The following is a 22375-nucleotide window of genomic DNA, read 5'->3' as shown; positions in this document are numbered from 1 at the left end:
CATGAGCAGAACATTGCATGGCCATGCCTAAGTTCTATCCTACAAATGACCCAAGCTGTAAACTCCAAGGCTGGTGGGTGGACAGCTGGGCAGCCTGTCCTCATCAGAGCCCTAAGCACTTCCTGATCCACTCTGATCCTGCAGGAAACTGCACTGTCACAGCCCACAAAGCCACCACAGCCAGGCCTACCTCCTGATGCCAACACCCTCCCAGCCATTGGGAATAGACCATGACCCTTCTCCTCCCTGGGACCCCAGCCCATCAGTGGCTTCCCAGCTCTCCCACCATGCAGGGGGCACAAAAGTGGGTGGAGGTGAACACAGCAGGGAAGTCCACCTGAGCACCAAACCAGAAACCCACATCTTTGTTGGCCACAGCTACCAAAGGAATGCAGGAGACCAAACTGCCGGTGCTGGCCAGTCAGCAGAGACCTCTAGCCTGTGCAAGTCAATCAGCAGAGAGCCAAGTGCCAGCCAATCAGCACAGAGCTCAGTAACAGTGTGGGCCAGTCAGCAGACAGCTCAGTACCAGATGGGGCAAATTAGCACAGAGCTCAGTGCCAGCCAGTCAGCAGACAGCCAAGTGCCACTGTGGACCAATCAGTAGGAAGCCAAGTGCTAGTGTGGACCAATCATCAGAGAACTGTCATCCTGAGCCAATCAGGAAAAATCCAGCACCAGGCAGGTCATTGGGAGAGAGCCCAGCACCAGATGGGCTATCAAGGGAGAGGCTCTGAGCCCCTTGTGGCCCCTTCACAGGCTCAGGGACAGGTCACAGTGGGGAGAAGGAGGAGATGGGGGAAGGACAGATGGACATGCAGGATTCCAAAGGGCCCAAGCAAGGGCTTCTGGAGCTCTGGGCCCAGCAAGCAGGCATGGGCAGGTAGAGGGAGCCCCTGCCCCTGCAGGACATGCTCCCCAGCCACAAACAATCTCTAGTGCCCAACTCCACCCAGAGCTGGGCCACAGATGCTGAGGCCCAAGTCAGGAAGGACATAGGCCTCACAGAGCCTAGGCTGCCACAGGTGCCTTAGAGTTACCACCCTCCCTCCATTCACCCAGCCCTAGCAGCACCCACCTGTGATGTACAGGCGGAAGGAGACCCTCTGGCCCCCGGCCTCACAGCTGTACTCCCCAGCATCCGCCTTGCCCGCCTGCTGCACCACCAGCTGCCGCCTGCAGCCAGAGGCTTCCACGTGCACCTGGGAGCTCTGGCTCAGCTTCTTCCCATCCTTGTACCATGTCACCTCTGTCTGGACCTGGGCCACCTCACAGCTCAGAGTGGCACTCGTCCCCGCCTGGGCCTTCACCTCACTGTGTGCCAGCTGTCCCTTGGCAAACACAGCCTTGGGCTCTGAGGACACACAGGGAGTGATGTTGGTTGTAAGCCCCATCCAAACCTCTGGTTTCTGATTAACAGGCTCTGGACCCCGGGCTAACAGTGCCTGCCATGTGGATCCCTCAGGATACATTTCCCTAAGCAAAGTGGTAGGGGATGCCCCTCCCCATGAGACCCTGGTGTGCACAGGAGAGTCACAGGACAGACCTTGCAAAAATTGCCAAGATGTCCTTTATAAGCCCAGAGAACGTCTCCCTTGTGCCCAAACTCCTGCCCACCTCCATAGCACACTTCCCACAGATTGAGTTTGCTCCAGCAGGGAAACCTGACAGTACCTGCCTTCAGCTCTACATATAGCCAACCAGTCCCTGGCAGTGACACCTGGTTGTGACTTCTAGTGTGAAGCGTCCAATGCTTGCCACTAGAGCTGGTGTGCGACTGGCATTGCAGGGCCTCCCTGTCCCTAGGTCCACAAGCTGCACCCGGCCTGGGGTAGCCCAGGCTGGGAACCAGAGCCCATCATGGCCACACTGGAGCAAGCCCTCCTGGGGTGGGCTGCCCCAACAGCCTCACAGAGGCCTAAGAATCCCTTGTGCATTTGTCCCTGAACTTCCCAGCCTATATCTCTGAGCCCTGGGAGCTTCTAGGAAGGTCATGGCCATGGTCAGACCCACCAGACTTAAATCTCAACCTCAGAGGACACTTCACATATCTGTGGGTCCCCTCAGCCCTCGGTTTAAATGGAAAAGGAGAGCTTCAAAATCCTGTGAGCTTCCCAGCCAGAGCCCAGCCCACAAGCACAGAGTAAGCAAGAGGCTTTCAGGACTGCAGAGTGGCCCCCTGCAGGGCAGGCACAATGGGCAGTGGAGGTTCAGGCAGAGGAAACACTCTCCCAAAGCTGGGATAGAGTTCATCCTTTGTTCCTAAATTTCCTTCCTGGTACTTTCTTTTCCATGTTTGGATCCTTTAACCTTCTAAGCATTGGTTTGGCATTTTATTTTATTTTCCCAAACAGGGAAGAAGCTGCCCCCAACCACTGGCTCAATAAAGAAGGGTCGAGAAGGTCAGTCACATTGTGCTGTGTACAGCAGGATCTGCTCTCCACAAACAGGTATGGGCACAGGTATACATAAAGCACTTACCAGAGACCCGTAGGTGGAAGTCCACAGAGTCCTCACCCACACGGCAGGAGTAGGTGCCCTCATCCTGCCTGCTGACCGAGGCCACTACCAGCCGATGCCAGGTCCCCACGTCCTCCTGAGAGAAGCGCTGGCAGGAGCCACCCAGCGCCTTGCCATCTTTAAACCAGCACACGGGGATGTGGGCATCCGCAGTCTCACACTCAAACCTCGCCGGGCCCCCCACCTCAGCATCCACACAGCCGCCCACTGTGTCTTTGCGTAGGAAGGGCGTGAGGCCTGCAGAGTATGGCAGAGGTGGTCAGGGACCACAGAGCTCCTGACCACGCACCTGGCACAGAGGCTGCAGGCTAGAGGGCCCAGGCTCACAGGACACTGATTCTGACCCAGATAAGAGGCACCCTGGCCAGCTTGCTGAGTCCCAACCATGGTACTCACTGCTCACCCAAGTGGCCACCCACAGTTATCCCTCCTACAGAGTTGGGCCTGCCCTCCCACCCTCCCCATGCTGCCCTGCTGCCCAGCTGCCCAGAACCCCTTGCAGCCTGGGGACAGGGGATGCATGTCCCGCACCACCGAAGGGCCAGGAAGGACGTGGGCCCTGGCTTGTCTTCCCAAGACCCTCACCTTGCACAGACAGTTGGTAGGCAACACGGCTCCCACAGCTGACACACTCGTAGAGGCCAGCGTCATCCTTCCCCACGTCGCGCACCAGCAGTGCCCGCCGCCCAGCTGAAACCTGTTCCTCGTACTTGGGCCCAGGAGGTAACACATGGCCGTCTTTCAGCCATGTCACAGCTGCAGCCTGGTCCGACAGCTCAGCCAGCAGCTGAGCCTCCTCGTGCAGCCGGGCCAGCACCTCTCGAGCAGCTACCGCTGGTGGCTTGTGGGCAGTCAGCCCAGGAGCTGCTGGGGGCCAGGGATGGGTGGACAGATGGGACCAGGGCAATGGAAGGCAGTAAGGGAGGGAGATGGGGGGAAGAAAAACAAGGTCAGAATGAGGAGAGGATGGGGTGGGTGGATGAAGGGGAGGGTGGAAGAAGGAGGCAGGCAGAGAGGCAGGGTCCAGCTGAACCTGCTGTCCACACACACCCTGCCTGGCCACCTGCTGTCCACACACACCCTGCCTGGCCTGCCTGCCTCAGCGCCCCACCCCCTGCCCTGCTTCCTCTTGCTGCTGCAGGCTAACTCCACAGGGGCAGCTCTCCCAGGACCCCATGCTAACACCGCCTCAAGGAAACAGGCTCCTGGACCCAGGCCTACCTCGGACCTCCATCCGAATGCTGCTTTCAATGCCGTCAGCCACAAACTTGAGCTGTGCCCCATGCAGGCTGGCAGGCACCTCTCGGATGGTGAGTGTATGCCAGGTGCGATCACAGCGGATCACATACGTGCGGCTGGCCTTCAGAGCCACCCCGTCCAGGAACCATTCACCAGCAGAGGCCACAGTAAGCTCCACAGAGAAGGTGACTTCTCCACCCTCCACTGCTGCCACTGCCTTCAGGGGTGTCCTCACGGCCAGCTGGGGGGCTGTGGTGCAGTCAAGTTAGGAGGGGACCAGGGCAGGTGAGATCCCTGCCTCCCCTTCCTCTTCCTCCAAAGGACGGGTATTTGGGCTCAAGTCACAACAGACAGGGAGCCATAAGCACAAGTCACATCAGACAGGGAACGAGCCAGAACCACCTGGCAATACCCCAGGATCCCACAAACCTCTGAAGCTGGGCAGCACTGAAGCTGCATCCCCTGGGGCTACTGGAGACAGGGGACCCAATGTCCCCACCCTCACAAAGAGTCGCTTCAAGGCCTTGCTGGAGGCTGTGCTCTGCTCTGGCCGGGGCAGCCCCTGGTGCCAGGGGTCACTCCTTTCTAGGCAGCTTCACTTACCCAGGTGGATGGTCCCCGGGAACTCCAGGTATGGACTCTGGCCAAAGCTGTTGACAGCTGACACCCTGAACTGGAAGTCACCCTCCTCAGTCACACCTGTGACGGTGAGCTCAGGTGTGGCCACCCACTCATTCTTGTGGCACCGGCTCCAGATGTAGGTACCCAGCCGCCGCTTCTCCACCAGGTAGCCATCAATGGTCACAGGGCGGTCCCCGGGGGGTGGTGGATACCAGCCAAGGGTCACAGAACTCTCCGTTCTGTCCTTCACCACAGGGTCCACAGGGGGGTGGAGAGGTGGCCTCCTGGGGGCTAGCAAGAGATGGGCCAAGGTCACTAATGGGGGCCCAGAAAAGGAATCACAGAACCTCAGCCCTCCAAAAGACTGGACCACCTGCCATCAGGGAAGCTGTGGCCTCAGGACCCTACCCCAGACCTGCAGTCTCTGGCTAATACCGAAGAGGCCTCACCTGGATGGAAGAGCGTGACCCACACCTCCCCCCAGCCTCCCCACAGCCCTGATCAAGAATCAGGGGCCGCTGATGGCCATGTGCCCAAGGACTGAGGCAGGGGTCCTAGGGAAGACGTCATTGCAGTATCACTCAGGGCCTTACCAGACACGCAGAACTGGGTGGAAGTGCGGGAGTCTCCAGCCATGAAAACCACCTCACCCATGTCTTCCAAGCTGCACTGAAAGATGGTCAGCATGTGGCACGTGCCTTCTGCTGTGATGGCCACTCGGCCACCAGTCACCACCTCCTCCTGGTTCCTCAGCCAGCGCACAGGGCCCTCAGGCACTGCTAGCTCCACGCAAAAAATGGCAGTGTCCCCCTCGCGCACCGCTGTCTTCCGGGGCAGTTTCCTTGTCAGGTTCCCTGGGATGGAAAGAGCCCAGGCTAGTCAGCCTTGCCCCTAGCTCTACCTGCGGCCAGCATACTGGCTCGAAATCGCATTTCCCCATCCTGCCCCTAACTTGCCCCTGCCCACCCCCGCCAGGCCAATCCTCCCACCCCCTCCCCAACTCCCCAACTTTCCCACCCCTTCACTCCAGTCTGGCTCTGTCCCACCAGGTGGTCCCCCCACTTCCGCTGTATCCCGTGCTGGCCCCATCCTCGCCCCTTTTGTGTGCGCCTGCTGCGCCAATCTGCCCTCCCCGCCCTCCACCGCCTGCCTCGGACAGCGAGCTCCGCCACGGTGCGGCTGCCCTCCGTGGTCTCGCAGATGTACACGGCGTCATCGTCAGCCGAGACATTGTGCACTGTCAGCCTGCGCTCGGTGCCCTCCTCCTCGATGCGGTACTTGGCGCTAGCCCACAGCCGCGTCTCCTCCTTGAACCATGCAGTCTCGGTGGTGGGCTGCGGGACCTCGCACTGGAACGTGGCAGACTCCTTCTCGCGCACCTCCAGGTCCTGCAGCCGCCTCTTGAAGGGCACAGCAGGCTCTGTGGAGACCGGCTGGTGAGAGGGGCCGGAGGATACCAGAGGACAGGAGGCTCCAGAGTGCAGGAGTTGGGATCTGGGAGTTGAGAAGTGGGGGGGGACCCAGAATTCGGAGACAGAAGAAGGTGGAGGAGGTGGGAAGGGGTAAAAAGGGTGTAGGATATAGGGGGCCCCTGGGGATGGGGACCAGAAATGGGGAAGAGGCAATGTCGGATAAAGGTGGGGAAGTGGGGTTTGGCAAGGAAAACGTGATAAGGGAAAGACAGGGGGCTAAGTATTAAGGTTCCGGAAATGGTGAGGTTTGGAGGGGTCTCGGCAGGGTAGGGATAAGTGCGGTGGGAGAGGGGCAGGGACTTGGCGGGTTGCGCTGCTGTGGTGGAAAGCGGGTCCCTACAATCAGCAAAGACGGAGGATCTTAGCCCCTGCATTGTGCAAACCAGAAACAAAACCTGTGAAAGGCAAGAGCCACCCAGACTTCCAACTCTGGTCTATATTCCACGACCGACTTGCGCCATTGGGCTACCTATGGCAGCGGCGGCTAGGGCCAAAGGAGGTGGGCACAGGGACCAGGGAGGACCCTTGCCTGCGCGCAGGCAGCTTCTCGCTGGGACCGCCGCCTGGCACCATGGTCCTCACCTCGCACCACCACCAACACGGAGCTGTAGGTCTGGCCCACGAGGTTGGACGCCGTGCAGGTGTAGAGGCCGCGGTCCGACTGCTTGCAGAACAGAATCTTCAACACGAAGTTCTCTTGCGCGTCCTCATACACCACGTGTCGCCGTCCCTCTGTCACCAGCTGCCCATTCTTCTTCCACACGATCTCAGGCTTGGGCTCACCCGTCACGTAGCAGCTGAGACGCGCGTGTTTGCCCTCTGTTACCGTGCAGGTGCGGGTGCCAGCGCCGGGTGGTGAGGCGGGGACGCCCTCTGCGCGCATGGCTTCACGTCGCTGCTGCAGGTGAGCCAGGAGCGCTGCCGTGGAGGCCCCAGGTGGGCTGGCAGCTTCCGTGTCTGAATCTACCACCAGCGAGGCAGCAGCACTGGCTGCACCCAGCGGGTTCTCTGCCCGCACCTCGTAGGTGCCACCGTCCCGCGGTCGCGCCGCCCGGATGCGCAGCTTGCTCGCCTCGCCTTGTTCCTCCACGCGTACACGGGGGGCGTCTGGTGCACCCAGGCGCCGCCCGTCCTTGGACCAGCTCACAGCCGGTCGTGGCAAGCCGCGCACGCGGCAGCTAAATGTGGCCTCAGCGCCCTCGCGCACGCGGATGGATGTAGGCCGTAGCAGAAAGTGTGGTGCCTGCTCAGCACACGCGGCCTCAGCGTCCACTTGCAGGCCCACGGCCGCAAAGGCTTCGCCAATCGCGTTGCGCGCGCGGCACACATACTGCCCGCTATCGCCAAGCGCTAGGTCCAGGATAGTGAGGCGGTATATGTCGCCGTCCTGGGCCAGACGAAAGCGTGCGCCTGCCTCCACCGGCTGCCGGTCCTTCTCCCAGCTTACGTGTGGCGTGGGGTTGCCCACGATCTGGCAGCTCAGTGTGGCGTCCTTGCCCACAGACACGACGAAAGCCTTGGGCCGGGTCAGGAAGCGCGGTGCACCGCTGAAGGAGTGATCCATAGTGGTGGCAATGTTGGGGACCTGTGAAGGAGTGGAAAGAAGGTCCCAGTGGTGTTGTGATGAGCCCCTCGCCATGCCCCACCTACACCCTTCCCTTCCTCAGAGCCACCTGCAGAACCCAGTTTAAGGCGGGGTGCTTCCTCCCCAGGGGTCTCTTCTTGTCCTGCACATTACCCCACCCACCAAGCCTGGCCAGATGGCACCATGGCCCAGCAGTGCAGAGCTCTTTAACTGTAAAAGCATCTCCTCTTCCTTCCCCTCCAGCTCCAGTCTCCCCAGTTGAGGTTCCTCCAGCAGCAAGGCAGCCCTGCTTCTCCAGCAACTTGGCACTTGGCCTTCTGCCTTCTGATAGCTCTCCCCACAGACCTACTCAGTGCACCTGGGCCACGCTGCCCGTGAGTGCCATCCCCTGCCACACACTGCTGCTACCAGGGTCTAAAACTCCAATTTGGCTATGTTTCCCTGGCAGTAGGAGGGGGAGGCCAGGCAGGCTGGGCCTTAGAGGCCCCCAGTGGGCACCAGTTTTCTGTCTGCTCCCACTGTGGATGCCATTGTGTACCACAGGTGGCAGTTCTCTACACAACCAGCTTTGCTCTGAGCCTCCTCCAGGTGTGCCCACATCCTTTATCCCTCACCTTTTCTGTGGGGTTCCACACATCCCCTTGACCCCATTCTTCAGCAGCAGAAGAAAAGGAAAGGAACCCCCCAGCCGGCCAGGCTCCTCTTAGCCAACAAGCACTCCAAGCCCACTCAGCTGCTCCAGACCCCACACCCTGACTCACAGTGCTCATCTGCTGCCTGCCCTCCTCATACAAGTCTCTGGCCCAAGTAGGAACAGGGAGATTGGGACAGTGACATGGCTGGAAAGGACAGCTGAAGGATCCTGGCCAGCTGGGGCTGGCAAGGTCAGCAATGTCCCCCTGGAACAGCCTGGGGTCTCCAGCTAGTCTGGGGCTGTGAGTGGCCTGGTCACTCCACAGGTCTGTCATAGCTCTGCCAGCTCTGGGCTGGGAAGGGGTCAGAAGCCTCAGCCTGAGGCTGAGCCCCAGCCAGCACCCAGTACAAGAGAGGAGATTTCCTGCCTGCACAGGGTCTTGCCTAAGAATGACAGGAGGAAACACTGACGCTCTCCACCTGGGCAGACACAAGCACCCCACTACACAGAGCCCCCAGTTTCTTGGCTGGGCTGCCCAGGATGGAGTAGTTGGATCCATGTTCCCTGCAACCCTCCAGCTCCCAGTGCTCTGATTCAGGTACCTAATCTCCCCTAATCCCCTTCCAGGAGGCTGAGCCTGGACCAGGGCTGGGCTGCAGTTGCTGTCTGCTGACTCACTGTGCAGTCAGCACCTTTGTTTCTCCACCACCACGGCCAGGCCCCATCTCTCTGGGCCTCGGTAGGATTTGGGTAGGAGTGGGGGTCACCAGGCAGCACAAATCAGGACCCCAGTGTAGAAGCTGCTGAGGCACCTTTATATGAAAGTACTACTTTGGCATCAGCATCCAAAAACCCAAAGCACCCAGGTCTTAACAGTGCTTCCTGAAATTATATGGTCAATCTGTGGGTTCCCAACCCCCCACCACACCCAGAGCCTGAGCTGCCCAGCCAGAGAAGCTTGAACAAGCTTGTGCAGGCAGCCAGTCACTGCACAGGTTTAAGGGGACCTGGCCACAGCCCTCAGCAGGTACATAGGTTGACTCTGGCCTAGCAAGAGTGGTGGACACCCCAAAGTGTTTGTAGGCTTCTGGGGGACAGTGTCTTGCCCTGCAGTCTGCTCAAGACCTACATTCCAGCCACCAGTATGTTTTGAGTGGTGATTTACCCCAGTAATGACCATGGGGCCCAGGGGTTCATCCAAATATATCAGCTTCAGGGGACCTCAGCCACCCTGCAGGTAGACATCCCCACTGGTCATCAGGACTAAGGCCAGAGAGAGGCTGCTGCATGAACATGCTCCAGGAAAGGGCAGCTGCTCACCTTCCCAGGCACCCATTCAACAGAGGAGGAAACTGAGGCCCCAAGAAACCCACCCAGGGACATGTGCAGAAGCACCTTCCTCCTGCCTGGTTTGAACTGGGGTCTTAGGAATGTGCTTCCTCATAAACACAGCAGAAGCTTCTCAGCAGGGAAAACTGAGGTCAGACTTTTTCCTCTCTGATGTCTATGGACCACACTGGGTTCCTCAGCCTGCAGAGGGCTTCTCCAGCCTGCAGGACTCTTGGATCCCTCTCCCACCTGGGCTATCCCCAGGAGCCCCTGAAGCTGGCCCCAGCCCATTCATGCTCCTCATCCCACCCCATCCCAGGGAACCCCTCTGAGAGAACTCGCACAGAACTTTGCTATTCTCTGCTCCTTGCAGGGCTGGGCCTGTATTTCCAGGTGAACCTAGAGTGGGAGGTGGCTCAGGGACCCTGCAGAGTACCTCATCCCATTCCCAGGAACCCTGCTTGCAGGCCCTCTTCCTCCACTGAAACAGATCCAGTGACCTGTGACCTCTGTGTCCTTTCAGAATGTATTTCCAAGGGCAGCTCCTGAGCCTGCGCCTCACCTTAGACCCTGGGCCTACTGACCGCCCCCACTCCAGGGGAAATTCTTTCCCGGAATCAAGTGTCAGTGCCCCTCTGGCTGTCCCCTCCACTGAGCCAACAGGCCCAAAATAGCCCCAGCTGTCAGCAGGCATCTATCTCGGTACAGCTGGGGGCAGGGCCAGCCGGACCCCCAGGCAGCTCTGGGAGGCAGACAGCCCAGAGGGGCAGTGGGTGCACCCTGCCGACCCCAGACCTCCCAGCTCCAGTGGGACAGGCTGCTTCTCCCGCTGTGAGGGCCTGGCACTGAGTTACCAGAGGACTGGGGACTGGAATCCTCTGCTCCCTGCTCAGGAGGGACTTGGCCTAGCTAGACCCCTGGAGTCACAGTTGCACAGAACTGCGACCTCCACTCAGGAGCCAAGGATGGCGGCTTCCCTCACCACAGCTCTCCTCACCTGTCTCTACGGGAGCTCGGGGTGGCGCCAGGCGGAGGGTACAGGTGGTTCGTCAGGGGCTGCCGGGTCTTGCCTCCTTCCTAGGGCCCAGGACCGACGTGGTTCCCACCCAGCAGCCCACACTCCAGCTGGCCCTCAGACTGGACAGGGACGAAAGGACAGGCAAACGCAGTCAGCTGGAGCAGACTGGGCCCGCCCCACCCCGCCCCCACCATGGAGAGGCCAGCCCAGCCCAGCTCCAAAATAGGCCTGGTGTCACTGTTCCCGATTCAGTTTCCACCTCGGCCCCCAGGAGGCAAAGGGCAGGTGGCCAGGGGCACAGCCAGGGGCAGGAAGATGCCTGTGTCCTCCAGCAATGATGTGGACTCAGGGTTGGCACAGCTGGCCTAGTCCCTCCTCAGAGCAGTGTCTAGAGTCCAGGGGGGAAGGAGCTGGGCAGCAGGACAACTCCAGGAGTCAAGTGGTCAACCCTGAATGAAACTTAGCACTGAGCACCAGAGAGACCCATTACCACCTTGATGGGGACCCAGGATACTCCATAGACCTAGTACCACCCCTAGGGGACCAAGACCACCACAAGTAGACCTAGCACCATCCCCAGGGGACACAGGATTACCCCCCGGGGTACATAGGACTGCCACGATGGGACCCAGAAACATCTCAAGGGGCCCAGGACCACCTCAAGTAGATCCAGAACCACCCCAAGTGGACCAGCACTACCCCAAGTGGACCAGGACTACCTCAAGTGGACCCAACACCACCTCAAGTGGACCTAGCACCACCCCAAGGAGCCCAGGACCACTGGGTTGCTCACCACCTGAACTTCTGGGGTCCTGGCAGTGGAACAGGGCAGCCAGGAGCTAGGCACAGGTCCCTGGGTCATATCTACCCTGCCCTGACCACACCTGTGACCCAGCCCACCTTTTATCCTTCCCTACTGTGTTCAACCTGGCTGTCAAGTCGCCTGTTTCAGTGGGAGTGAGGGTGGTATAATAACCCAGTCTGCCCAGGGCTGAGGACCTCTCCCAGAGGCAGGGTGCATGCCAACAGCACCCCCTGCCTCATAGCCCAGGAGAACCCTGCCCACCACCCTCCCCCAAACTCAGGGACAAAGGTATAATGGACACTGTGCAGCCCCCACCCCCACCCCACAGGGAGAGGATGAATTTTACCTGGCAGCAAGGCACCCAACAGGAGCCCGAAGGGTCACCTGGTGGGAGTCCTGGCCCTTCCCCAAGGAGCAGAACCCCCTCGACCTGGTTCTGAAGAAGGTGACTGGGCTCTTCCTGCAGGCTGCACCTGAAGACATGGGGACCTAGGGCAGATGCCAAGGCAGGTCCCATGTGGTCCATACTACACCTTTGCTAAGCTGCTGGAGCGAGAGAAGGGTGGGTGGGCAGGGGTCTAGAGCTGGGCATGGGGGGCTGCTCAGGCTGCTAGAGGAAAACTCCTGAGCAAAGCCTGCAAAGCAGGAGTGGGGGTAGGGAAGAAGGTGGCCACCAAGAGCCAGGGTGCGGCTGCTCCACACCTCCAGGCTTCATCCTCCACCCCCAGCTGGTGCCAAGGTCCCATGTCCTTGCCCTCAAGCTTCTGGTGAGGAGCCTCTTATGTCCTCACAGGGAAAAAGGAAAGAAAGAGCTCCCTAGGGTCCTGTTAGTCCCACTGAAGAGGCTCTTGATCCAAGCACCACCCAAAGCCAGCTCCTAGCACCATCCTCTGGCAGGGAGGCACTCAGCACAGGGATCTGAGGGTGTACCGACTTTCAGGGCACAGCACAATGAAGGAGGAAAGAACTTAAAGCACAGCTGGTGCCTAAGTGTGAGTGCCTGCACATGGCTGCAGGCATGCATGCATATTCTGACGAGCATGCACACGCTTGCTTTAATGTCTGTGTATACTGTGCTGTGTGCATGCCTGTGTACCTGTATGTGTGCACATGCATGCATTAGAGATAGCTTTGTGAATGTGTGTGTTAATGCATACATGAGTAGCTGCCTGTGGATATGCGTGTGTGTGCCTGTGGGTATGTGTGTGGGCATACCTGTGTGTGGAGGCAAGCATGTAAGCATGCCCCACCCTTCCTAGCACAGGGTCACAGGAGGCCAGAGAGGAAGTCCATGCTGAAGGAAAAGAACTGTCTCAGAACCAAAAACTGCCCTCAGCTCCTGACCATCTTCCCAGCTGTCTCACTGGAGCATCGCCAGCCCTGTGGCTCTTTGCCCTGCCCCCCACCACCCTTCCAATGTAGAGGCCCCCTCCTTTTGTTTCATATTTCCTGCCCTGAATTTCCTATTATTTTTGCTTAAACTATTATTTTAACTGATACATAAAAACTGTTATTATATTGGCATCAAAACAGACAAAAAGACCAATAGAATAGAAGACAAGAGAAAAATCAACATACAGCCATCCAATACTTGACAAAGGGGCCCAAAAAATATGTTGAAAAAAAGATAGTCTTTTTAACAAATGATGCTGGGAAAACTGGAACTACATCATGAAATTTGGATTCCCATTTTTCACCTGGCACAAAAGTCAAATCAAAATGGATCAGAGACTTAGGAGTTAGACCAGAAACTGCAACTGCTAGAAGAAAACAGTTGACATTCCATCATACAGGTGCAGGTACCACTTTCTTCACAAGACAGAAATACAGCTCAAGAAATAAAACCAAGAATCAGTAAGTGGTTCACCAGCAAATTAAAAAGACTCTGTACGGCAAAGGATATGATTAAGAGCAATGAAGAGAGAGCCTACAGAATATGAGACCTTTGCCAAAGGTCCTCAAATAGGCAATTAACATCCAGAATATATGAAGAACTCAAAAATTGAATGCTAAAAAAAATCATACAATAAATTAATGGGCAAAGGAACTAAACAGAAATTTTTAAAAAGAAGAAACATAAATGGGCAACAAATACATGAAAAATGTTCAATATCTCTAGCAACTGGGGAAATGCAAATCAAAACTACACTGAGCTGGGGTATACACTGTTATAGGTTATACACCTATAACCCCAGTGGCTGGGGAGGCTGAGGCAGGAAGATCGAGAGTTCAAAGCAGCCTCAGCAACTTAGCGAGGCTCTAAGCAACTTAGAGAGACCCTGTCTCTAAATAAAATATAAAAAGGGCTGGGGATGTGGCTCAGTGGTTAAGTGCCCCTGGGTTCAATCCCTGGTACCACAAAACAGCAACAACAAAAAGACTACACTAAGATTTCATCTCCATTCCAGTCAGAATGGCAATTATCAAGAATATGAATAATAATAAATGCTGTTGAGGATATTGGGGAAAGGGTACACTGATACATTGTTGGTGGAACTGCAAATTAGTGCAACCAGTCTGGAAAGCAGTATGGAGATTGCTCAAAAAGCTAGGAATGGAACCACCATACCCAGCTATCCACTCCATGGTATTTTATCTCAAAGAACCAAAATCAGCTTACTATAGTGACATAGGCACTTTAATGTTTACAGCAGAACAATTCACAATATCCAAGTTATGGAAGCAACCCAGATGTCTGTCAATGGGTGAAGATGATCAAGATATATAGACAACAGGGTTAAACTCAGCCATAAAGAAGAATGAAATAATGGCATTTACCTGTAAATGGGGAAATGGAGAAAATCATGCCAAGTGAAATAAGCCAGAATCAGAAAAATCAAAGGTCAACTCTTTTCTTTCAAGTGTGACAACTGGAGCAAAATAAAGGAAGGGTGGTTGGGAGGGGATTAGATATCATGAAGATGCAGGAAGATCAGTGGAGTAGGAGACAAGAGGGAGGAAGGACGGAAAGGGGAGGAAACGTGGAATGAGTTTAACAAAATCCTGCCATATGCAAATGTAAATGTATAAAAGGGAACCTCACCTTTATGTTTATACAAAAAGTACCAATGAAAATAAATAAAGGAGCGAAACAAAGATCAGTAGAGGAGAGAGTCTAGGGTAAGGGAGGAAGGGAGGAAAGCGGGAGGAATGGGGATTGAAATGAAATTCCTTGCATGTATAATCCTGTCAAAATGAACCCAGCTACTATATAGATCATAATGCTCTAATAAAAACGTTTTTAAAGTCAACAGAAAATGTGAAGAATTTTAGGAAAAAAGTTATTGTAACTGCAGATATTGAAGGATGTCTGCCCCATACTTCTTGGAGGAAGGATATCTGTTCCCCAAGCTCTGGAGCTGTGACTTGCCATGCCACCTGGTATGTGGTTCAGCTCACACTCAGTGCTGGACCCAGGGTCCTGCCACACACTTGTGGGAACCCCTTCACCAGACAACAGCCACATCTGGTAAGCAGGGACAGGTGGGTCTGTCCCTTTACATGCCACTTCTCACCAACATGCACCAGGAAGGGCTTTTGAGCATGGCATGCTAGACACACAGGATGTACTTCAGTGCAGATGGTGCTCCACAAGGCGCTACACCGGACAGAGGAGTCTTTGGGGCCAGGGCTTAGCACTTGCTCCTAATGCCCAGGAGGCAGACCTGGCTCCACAGAGCTGCAGGGGCCACAGAGAGTGACACGAACACCTGACCCATGAGAGAGAAGGCAGAAGGCAGGAGAGAAGGGGCAGGCCAGCCTGGGCTGTGCTGAGAGCTCATCTAGACCATGAGGGTGCAGGATGAATGTGGGTACCTGTCCAACTCTTCCAATGCCCACCTGCTCCTCTATGCTCCCTCATGTGCTAAGTCTCCTGCTCCACAGCCCACCTCCTCCTCTGTGCTGAGTCCTCCTGCTCCATGACCCACCTGCTCCTCTATGCTCCTCCATGTGTGAGCCCTCCTACTCCACAGCCCACCTGCTCCTCTGTGCTCCTCCATGTGTAAGTCTTCCTCCATGACCCACCTCCACCTCTGTGCTTCTCCATGTGTGAGTCCTCCTGCTCCACAACTCACCTGCTCCTCTGTGCTCCTCCATGTATGAGTCCTCCTGCTCCATGACCCACCTCCTCCTCTGTGCTTCTCCATGTGTGAGTCCTCCTGCTCCACAACTCACCTGCTCCTCTATGCTCCTCCATGTGTGAGCCCTCCTGTTCCACCGCCCACCTCCTCCTCTGTGCTCCTCCATGTGTGAGCCCTCCTGCTCCACAGCCCACCTCCTCCTCTGTGCTGAGTCCTCCTGCTCCACAACCCACCTGCTCCTCTGTGCTCCTCTATGTTTAGTCCTCCTGCTCCACAGCCCACCTGCTCCTCTGTGCTCCTCCATGTGTGAGTCCTCCTGCTCCATGACCCACCTCCTCCTCTGTGCTCCTCAGTGTGTGAGTCCTCCTGCTCCATAACTCACCTGCTCCTCTGTGCTCCTCCATGTGTGAGACCTCCTTTGTGCTCCTCCATTTATGAGACCTCCTGCTCTACACCCCCCTCCTCCTCTGTGCTGTGTATGGGTCCTCCTACTCACAGTCCCCATAGTTCCACGACATTCATATGGAGCAGGACAGAAGGCGACCATGGCCAGGAACAGGAGGAAAGCAGAGCCCCACAAACACCCTGGCCACCAGGGGACAGCCACACTGGCCAGGCTGAAAGATCATGAAGAAAGGACAAAATCTGAGTTGCTAGCCCTGCAGAGAACACATCCCTGAGCCCCCAGCCCTTTGCAGGTGGAAACTGGGCCCCGCGGGTTCAGGGAGAGATGTCAGCATAGATACCAACCAGAGCGTGATTCTCCAAAGAATAATGATGTCACTCAGAAGAGCGGAGCGTTGCAGGGCCATGGTAAACTAAGCATGTGCCAGGGAGGCTGAGGACAGGGGAAGGCTTTAGGGCACAGCAGGGAGATAGCCAGGTCCAGAGTTGGGGGCCTTGGAGACCCCAGGCAAGTGTTGGCATCTGCGTAGGTGGAAGCCACTGCTGCACAGGTGTTCTGTCAGAGGTCTGGTCTGCAGTGCTGTGGTCTGAAAGAACAGAGCGACTTCTGCTCGTGAGCTGCTGGGTGTGAGGTACAGGAGCTGGGAGGTGTTGAGAATGTGCTCATCTGAGATGGGCATGTGGAGCCTTCCCTGGGGAAACTTCCGCCTCTGGTTTTGCCAGGGTGTCAAAGAGCATTCCTCCTGGATCATGGCCTTTCACAGGGATGAGGAGGGAGCCCAGGGCACAGATGTCCCGGGGAGACAGACCAAGCTGAGGAAAGGGAGCCAGAGAATATGTGCACACAGTATCTCAGGTTCAGGGGCAGTAGCCAGAGGGTGTTCAGGTGCCACCAGGGCCCAGGTACAGTGTGGGGGGCATTGGGCCAGAGCCCACTGCTATGGAAGGACAGGAGATCTGGGTGCAGCAGGGGCAGCCTGGGCCAAACAGCAGGGAGCCAGGGCACCGCCAGGTGAGCCCATGGTTCACACAAGGGCAGGACATGAGCCAGGACTGAGCTCCAGGAGGGGAGCTGGGCACTTGCAGCTGCTCCAGCCTCTGCTCAGGACCAGCTGGTGCTGCCAGTCCTCAGACTTCTATCACCACAATCTGTCCCCACAGGGACCCTCATCTAAAAGGCAGAAAGCAATAATCCCTGACAACATGGCAGGCCAGCAGCAGGACCCAGGAGATGTGGCCAGACTATGGAAAGTGAGGCCTCCTCCACACCCCTCTGCCTGCCTGCAGGGACTCATTCCAGGATCCTTGGATACCAGGATCTACCAATGCTCCAGGCCCACATGGGAAGCAGGGCACTGTGCTCCTGCACCCCATACTCCCTGGACACACTCCGGGCCCACGTGAAAAGCAGGGTGCTGTGCTCCCGCACCCCCACACTCCCTGGACATGTTCCGGGCCCATGTGGGAAGCAGGGTGCTGTGCTCCTGCACCCACACTCCCTGGACATGCGTAGACTCTCACCTAGGTGACTCCTGAGGCCTGATGCAATGTGAGCAGCTGCCACCGCACTGCTCAGGAAGACAGCCAGAGCCAGTGCTATGGGCTCTGTGCACGTCTGCCACCACGTGCAGACCTACCTCTAAAGGAGGGGAGTTGAGTGTAGAAGAGAACCCCCAACGCCCACGGCGACTGCCGCCTGTTCACAGTGGCCTAGGAGGACAGCACCACAGCCCTGCACTGAGTGTCAGGGGAATGTGGAGCCTGATACAGCCAGAGCATGGTGGGCACGCCCAAGGAGATGAGCGGGCAGGAGGGCAGTAGCTGTCACTTTGGCCATGTTGCCCTCCAGTCCAGACCAGTGGAAAGGCACACAGGAAGCTCTGGTTAGCGTCTCTTTCTCTTCCCCAGCCTGATGTGCAGTGACTGAGGTCAACATTGTCCACACCCTTGCTAGAGAGTGGACTAGTGTGTGTCCACAATGACGAGGAGTATGGGAGCTGACGGTTTTGTGGAGACACTTGGCTGCGTCATTCCAGAACACACCCACTAGACTCCTGAGCAGGGTCGTCATTAGAAGTGGGGTGGGGGGTTGATCTGACAGATCTGTATATTACAAGTTGGGTAATGTTGGAAATACTGGGGACCAGAAGTATTCTAGAGTTTTCCTCATATTGTAGAATCTTTGCATAGCCATAGTGAGCTGTCCTGGAGACGAATGGAGTCTGGACACAAGCCCACTTCTGCTTCACACACACCTTACACACACGTCTGAAGGGGGCTTGGACAGTTCTGAGTGCAGTGTTGGCTGCAGTCCATCTCATGGGCCAGCAAGGCGTGGTCTACTTTGGCATGAAGCTGGCCACAGAGAGGTTCGGCCTGGAGCTGGGTTGGCTCAGGGATGAAGAGCCTGCCTGGACTGCACGCAGCCCAGTTCCATTCCCAACACCGCAAACAAAAAGTTTGGGATTTTGAATTTTTATATTAGGGACGCTTGGTCTGTATTGGAATTTTGAATGGTGAGCACATATCTCTTTTTTTTTTTTTTTTTTTTTTGGTGGAGGAGAGTACCAGGGGTTGAACCCAGGGGCACTTTATCAATGAGCTGAATCCCCAACCCGTTTTTTAATTTTATTTTTTATTTTGAGAACCTAGGTTCTCACTAGGTTGCTAGGCTAGCCTTAACCTTGCAACCCTCAGCCAGGCACAGTGGCACACACCTGTAATCCCAGAGGTTCGGGAGGCTGAGGCAGGAGGACTGCAAGTTCAAAGCCAACCTCAGCAACTTACTGAGGCCTTGTCTCTAAATAAAATAGTTTAAGAATGGTTGGGGATGTGGCTCAGTGGTTGATCACCCCTGGGTTCAAACCTTCATACAGAAAAAAAAAAAAAAACAAAACACTTGTGACCCTCTTACCTCAGCCTTCCAAGTTGCTGGGACCACAGATGTAGCACCACTGATCCCAGCTGAGCACAAAAAATAAAAAGAGAAGGACAAAAATGAGTTTCAGCAAAACAGGAGGTGCTGTAGATAGAGGTCCTCCCTGCCCTCTGTGCATGTGACCCACAGGCACCCCAGAGGTGGAGGGCACAGGGGTGTACCACACAAAGAAGAAGGCCACCGGGGAGAGGGGGAGGGCAGATTCTGAAGAGGCACTCCTTAGAGCCACCGTCAGCTCTTCTGCAAACACAGCCACCAGCCAGGGCACCTCCGTTAGTGGAAGAGCAGAAACAATGGCTGTCCCGGAACCGGGAATCAGTTGGTGGCAGGAGGTCCCCATGACAGCACAGCACAGTGCCACACCCCTGATGCTGGCGTAAAGAGACCCGAAGGGCTGCTGTCTGTAGAGTATAGGTGTTCGCGTGGGCACCGTGCTCCCTGCTCCACTGCCATGCCAGTCAGCCCTCCACCATGGCACAAAGCACCCGATGCAGGCCGACCTCACAAGGAACAAGAGGCTGTTGAGCTCCAGAGGCGCACCATCCCTAAGAGCTGTGGGAAGAAGGGTTTGGTACGGTCTGCTACTCCAGGCCTCACCTGGGGATCTCAGGGCACACCCACACCACTATGGGGTTACTACCCATCTGCAAAGGAGGAAGGAACACTCACTCAAGAAAGCAGACTCACCCTGAGGCTCCCTAGCCCACCCCACATGGTCAGCCGTGGTCAGCCGGCTGCTCCTCTGCTCCTCTGCTCCTGGCTAGGGTGGGTCTGGCCAAGAGGGTGGGCCACTCCCACACCCCTACCAAGAGCCCAAGAGGGCACACATTCCTTGCCCTCCAGCAGGTGGAGGAGGCTGAATTCCTGGCCAGTGCTGAGAGGTCAAGCCGCCCTGCCTCCACGCTGCCACCCTGTCGGCTGTGAGAGCAAGGCGCTGTGGCCTACCCAACTCTACTCAAGATCCACCTGACCAAGGAGATGGCCCAAAGCTCTCCCGGAGGAAGCAGTCCCTTCTGAAGCTATGTGGCAAGGTGCACACCCATTATTGTTCTTGAGAACAGTAGTGGCTGGGACATGGCCCGCGTGTCCCCCAAGGATCGTGGGCATGTTGCAACAAATGCAATGTTCAAGCCCCGCCCTTAGGTGTTCAGAAGATGGAAACTGGATGACAAGGGTATTCAGAGAAGGAGCCTTTGGGAAGCCACAGGTTTAGGTAAAGTCATCAAGGTGGTACTCCAGAAAGAGTCCCGGTGGCCTTGAGAGATGGGAGAGAGAGCAAAGAGGACTGGGAGCCACACGCATGTTCCCTGTCTCCTGGCATTCGAGGCACCACCTCAGGACTCATCAGCAAGAAGGTCCTCAGCAGACGCAGCCCCTCAACCTTGAGCCACAAGTCAAAATAAACATCTTTCCTTTACAAGTTGCATAGCCTCAGCTATTTTATTATAGTAATAAACAAATACAAGCTCCTTTTGTCCAGATCAACAAGCTCAACCACAGGCAGCTGAGTCACAGAGACCATAGAAAGATGGTGAGAAAAGCCTCCTGGGTCAGAATCAACCTCAGGACTGGGTCAAAACATACGACTAAAAGATGCCAGAGCAACTCATTCCCTTGAGCACCAGGGATCAAGGAGAGTCAAAGAGAGTCTTCTGAAAACCACAGTCCTCCCGCACAGGTAGCAAGGAACCCATTCCCTGGGGAAGTCACCCTCTCTCTCACCAGAACAGAATCCTTTAAAATGCTCAGCAGAACACTGAAACAAAGGCAACACACTTAAAATTGTCAATGTCATCCAGATCCATAACCATCACTAAGCCTCATTTAAAATCCTGAGGGATGCTTCAAACAGCCTGCTGTGGGGTTCTGGTGTTCTTGGTGGAAACCCTCCCAATGTGTCCCAGGGTGGATGTCAGCAGCATGGCTGTGAGCCTTCCTCTGCCTGTCATGATTTAAAATTAGACATGATGGGGCCACGGCCACCATGGAATGGAGTGACATCTCCACCCAACAGCTGCCATCTCTCCTTGAAATGCTAAGATTAGGACTGCACAGATTCTCAGAGTAGAAGTAAGGGCCACAATTAACAGGGTGACTTAACTGGCAAACACAGTCCCACCGTGGCTGGAAAGGGGCCCATGTCCCCTTCCACAGCTCTGCCAGAGTGGCTCAAAGCAACCCACATCCCAGGTCTCCCTAGGAACCGACTCGTGCTCTCTCGGCTATCACATTCTGGACATCAGCTCTGCCATCCTCCTGCCCCTGTGTCGTGTCACGGCTGTGCTGGGACATACTCCCAGGACCTCCAGGTGGCCACTGCTGGCTCTCCAGGGACCAGGACCAGGACCGCTCCCTGGGGAGCTGAGAGGACAGGTCCAAGCGAGATCAGTGTGCAGAGAAAGCTGTCCACAAAAGCAACAGCTGCTACTGCCGGCCACCCACAGCTGGCATAACGGTCAGAGAGGAGTCAATGGTGGGACTAGCAGGGTACCACAGGGGACTGCACAAGGCAAACCCTGTGAGTGTGGAGTCTTCCCGAGAAGAGACTGCCTGGGAGTGATATGAGGCCATTGGGTACTGACACCCTGATCCCATAAACCTTGGCTACAGGCTCATCATAAGGGTGGCGTCCACCTGAGCAGGAGCACAGTGGCTGGGCGCCTGTCTTCCAGGAGGCTGTGTGTGCACGGCTGGTGCGGCTGCTGCGTGAGGTGTGGGCCATATTCTCAGGCACTGTGCGTCAGATCCCTCCATCGCCTGGGCTCTCGGCCTTTTTCTTCTGTCAGGGAACACACAGGCCACTGTTCCAACGCTGGCAGCTCACATGGGGCACCTGAACCTGCCAAAAGCTCCGGAGTCTGCGTGCTGAAGCTGGTGCCTCGGGGTTGGCGAATGGGCCGTGGAAGGTGGAGATCGGCTGGAATTGAGACAAGGTGATGGACACATGTAGAGGGGACAAAGTGGGTCAGCAAGAACAGAGGCTCAGAGGGGAAGGTGGGTAGATAAGTGAAAGAAGAATACCACAGGTAAGGAACCACTGCAGGGCAGATGGCAGATACGCTGAGGGACGGGTGATGTGAAGACACATAGAGAGATACAACACCATCCATCCCTAAGGTGCACGGGCAGATGGCACATGATGACAGGTACCTAGCCTCAGCAGATGGCACCCTGAGTCATAGGCAGGTGATATAGTCACAGAGTTGTATAGATGTATGTCTGAATGCAGAGACATGTCCCAAAATGAGCAGACATTGACTGTGGTGACATTTTTGAGGATGGAAATGGGAACAAAGTTTTTCCTTCATGTTCAACTATATAGTTAAATTCTATTCAGTTAAAAAAATAATAATAGGTGCCAGCTACACTAAGAGCAGGAGTGGCCAAAAACACACAATGGGTGCCAGTCTAAACATTTCCTGAAATGAAATCTTGAACAGAGCCCAAACCCACAAGGCAGACAGGAACAGCAGTGCCTGGAACTCTGACTCTCACAGCACCATCACAGCATAGCAGGAGAATCTGGGGACCTGTTAAGAGGCACCAGAGCTCTATGTACCTATCTATCTCCTCCAATGATTCTAGAGTCCTCCACATCCCCTCCATGAGTGTGGTGTCCCCCTGAGGCCACAGGATTCCAGGGCAGAGGGTCCAGTATTTTCATGAAGCAGTTGTTGGAGATCTGCTCATGAGAACCATTGCCACGTTTTCCCCCTACATTTTTTCA

At 56.0% G+C, this 22375-nt stretch overlaps 1 protein-coding gene across 23 annotated transcripts in view; it reads right to left on the bottom strand.

Annotated features, from left to right (window-relative positions):
- The window catches only part of Obscn (obscurin, cytoskeletal calmodulin and titin-interacting RhoGEF), a 130841-nt gene extending 120287 nt beyond the window's left edge, over nucleotides 1-10554 (bottom strand). For 22 of the 23 annotated variants that reach the window (XM_077802198.1, XM_077802203.1, XM_077802204.1 and 19 more), the window contains exons 1-9: nucleotides 10398-10554; nucleotides 6435-7437; nucleotides 5531-5800; nucleotides 4974-5234; nucleotides 4363-4671; nucleotides 3742-4008; nucleotides 3106-3387; nucleotides 2482-2757; nucleotides 1079-1354 (exon numbers count right to left, since the gene is read on the bottom strand). In XM_077802198.1, coding sequence (XP_077658324.1) covers nucleotides 1079-1354; nucleotides 2482-2757; nucleotides 3106-3387; nucleotides 3742-4008; nucleotides 4363-4671; nucleotides 4974-5234; nucleotides 5531-5800; nucleotides 6435-7416 — 2923 coding nt within the window. In that variant the 5' untranslated portion in view covers nucleotides 7417-7437; nucleotides 10398-10554. The remainder of the gene's footprint in view (nucleotides 1-1078; nucleotides 1355-2481; nucleotides 2758-3105; nucleotides 3388-3741; nucleotides 4009-4362; nucleotides 4672-4973; nucleotides 5235-5530; nucleotides 5801-6434; nucleotides 7438-10397) is intronic. The other variant, XM_077802206.1, reaches the window with a different exon arrangement.
- Nucleotides 10555-22375: the final 11821 nt, after the last annotated feature.

This window comes from Urocitellus parryii, chromosome 1, assembly GCF_045843805.1.
Source record: "Urocitellus parryii isolate mUroPar1 chromosome 1, mUroPar1.hap1, whole genome shotgun sequence".
Lineage (NCBI taxonomy): Eukaryota > Metazoa > Chordata > Mammalia > Rodentia > Sciuridae > Urocitellus > Urocitellus parryii.
Note: the sequence above shows the minus strand (reverse complement) of the source record. Positions and strands in the feature narration are given on the sequence as shown.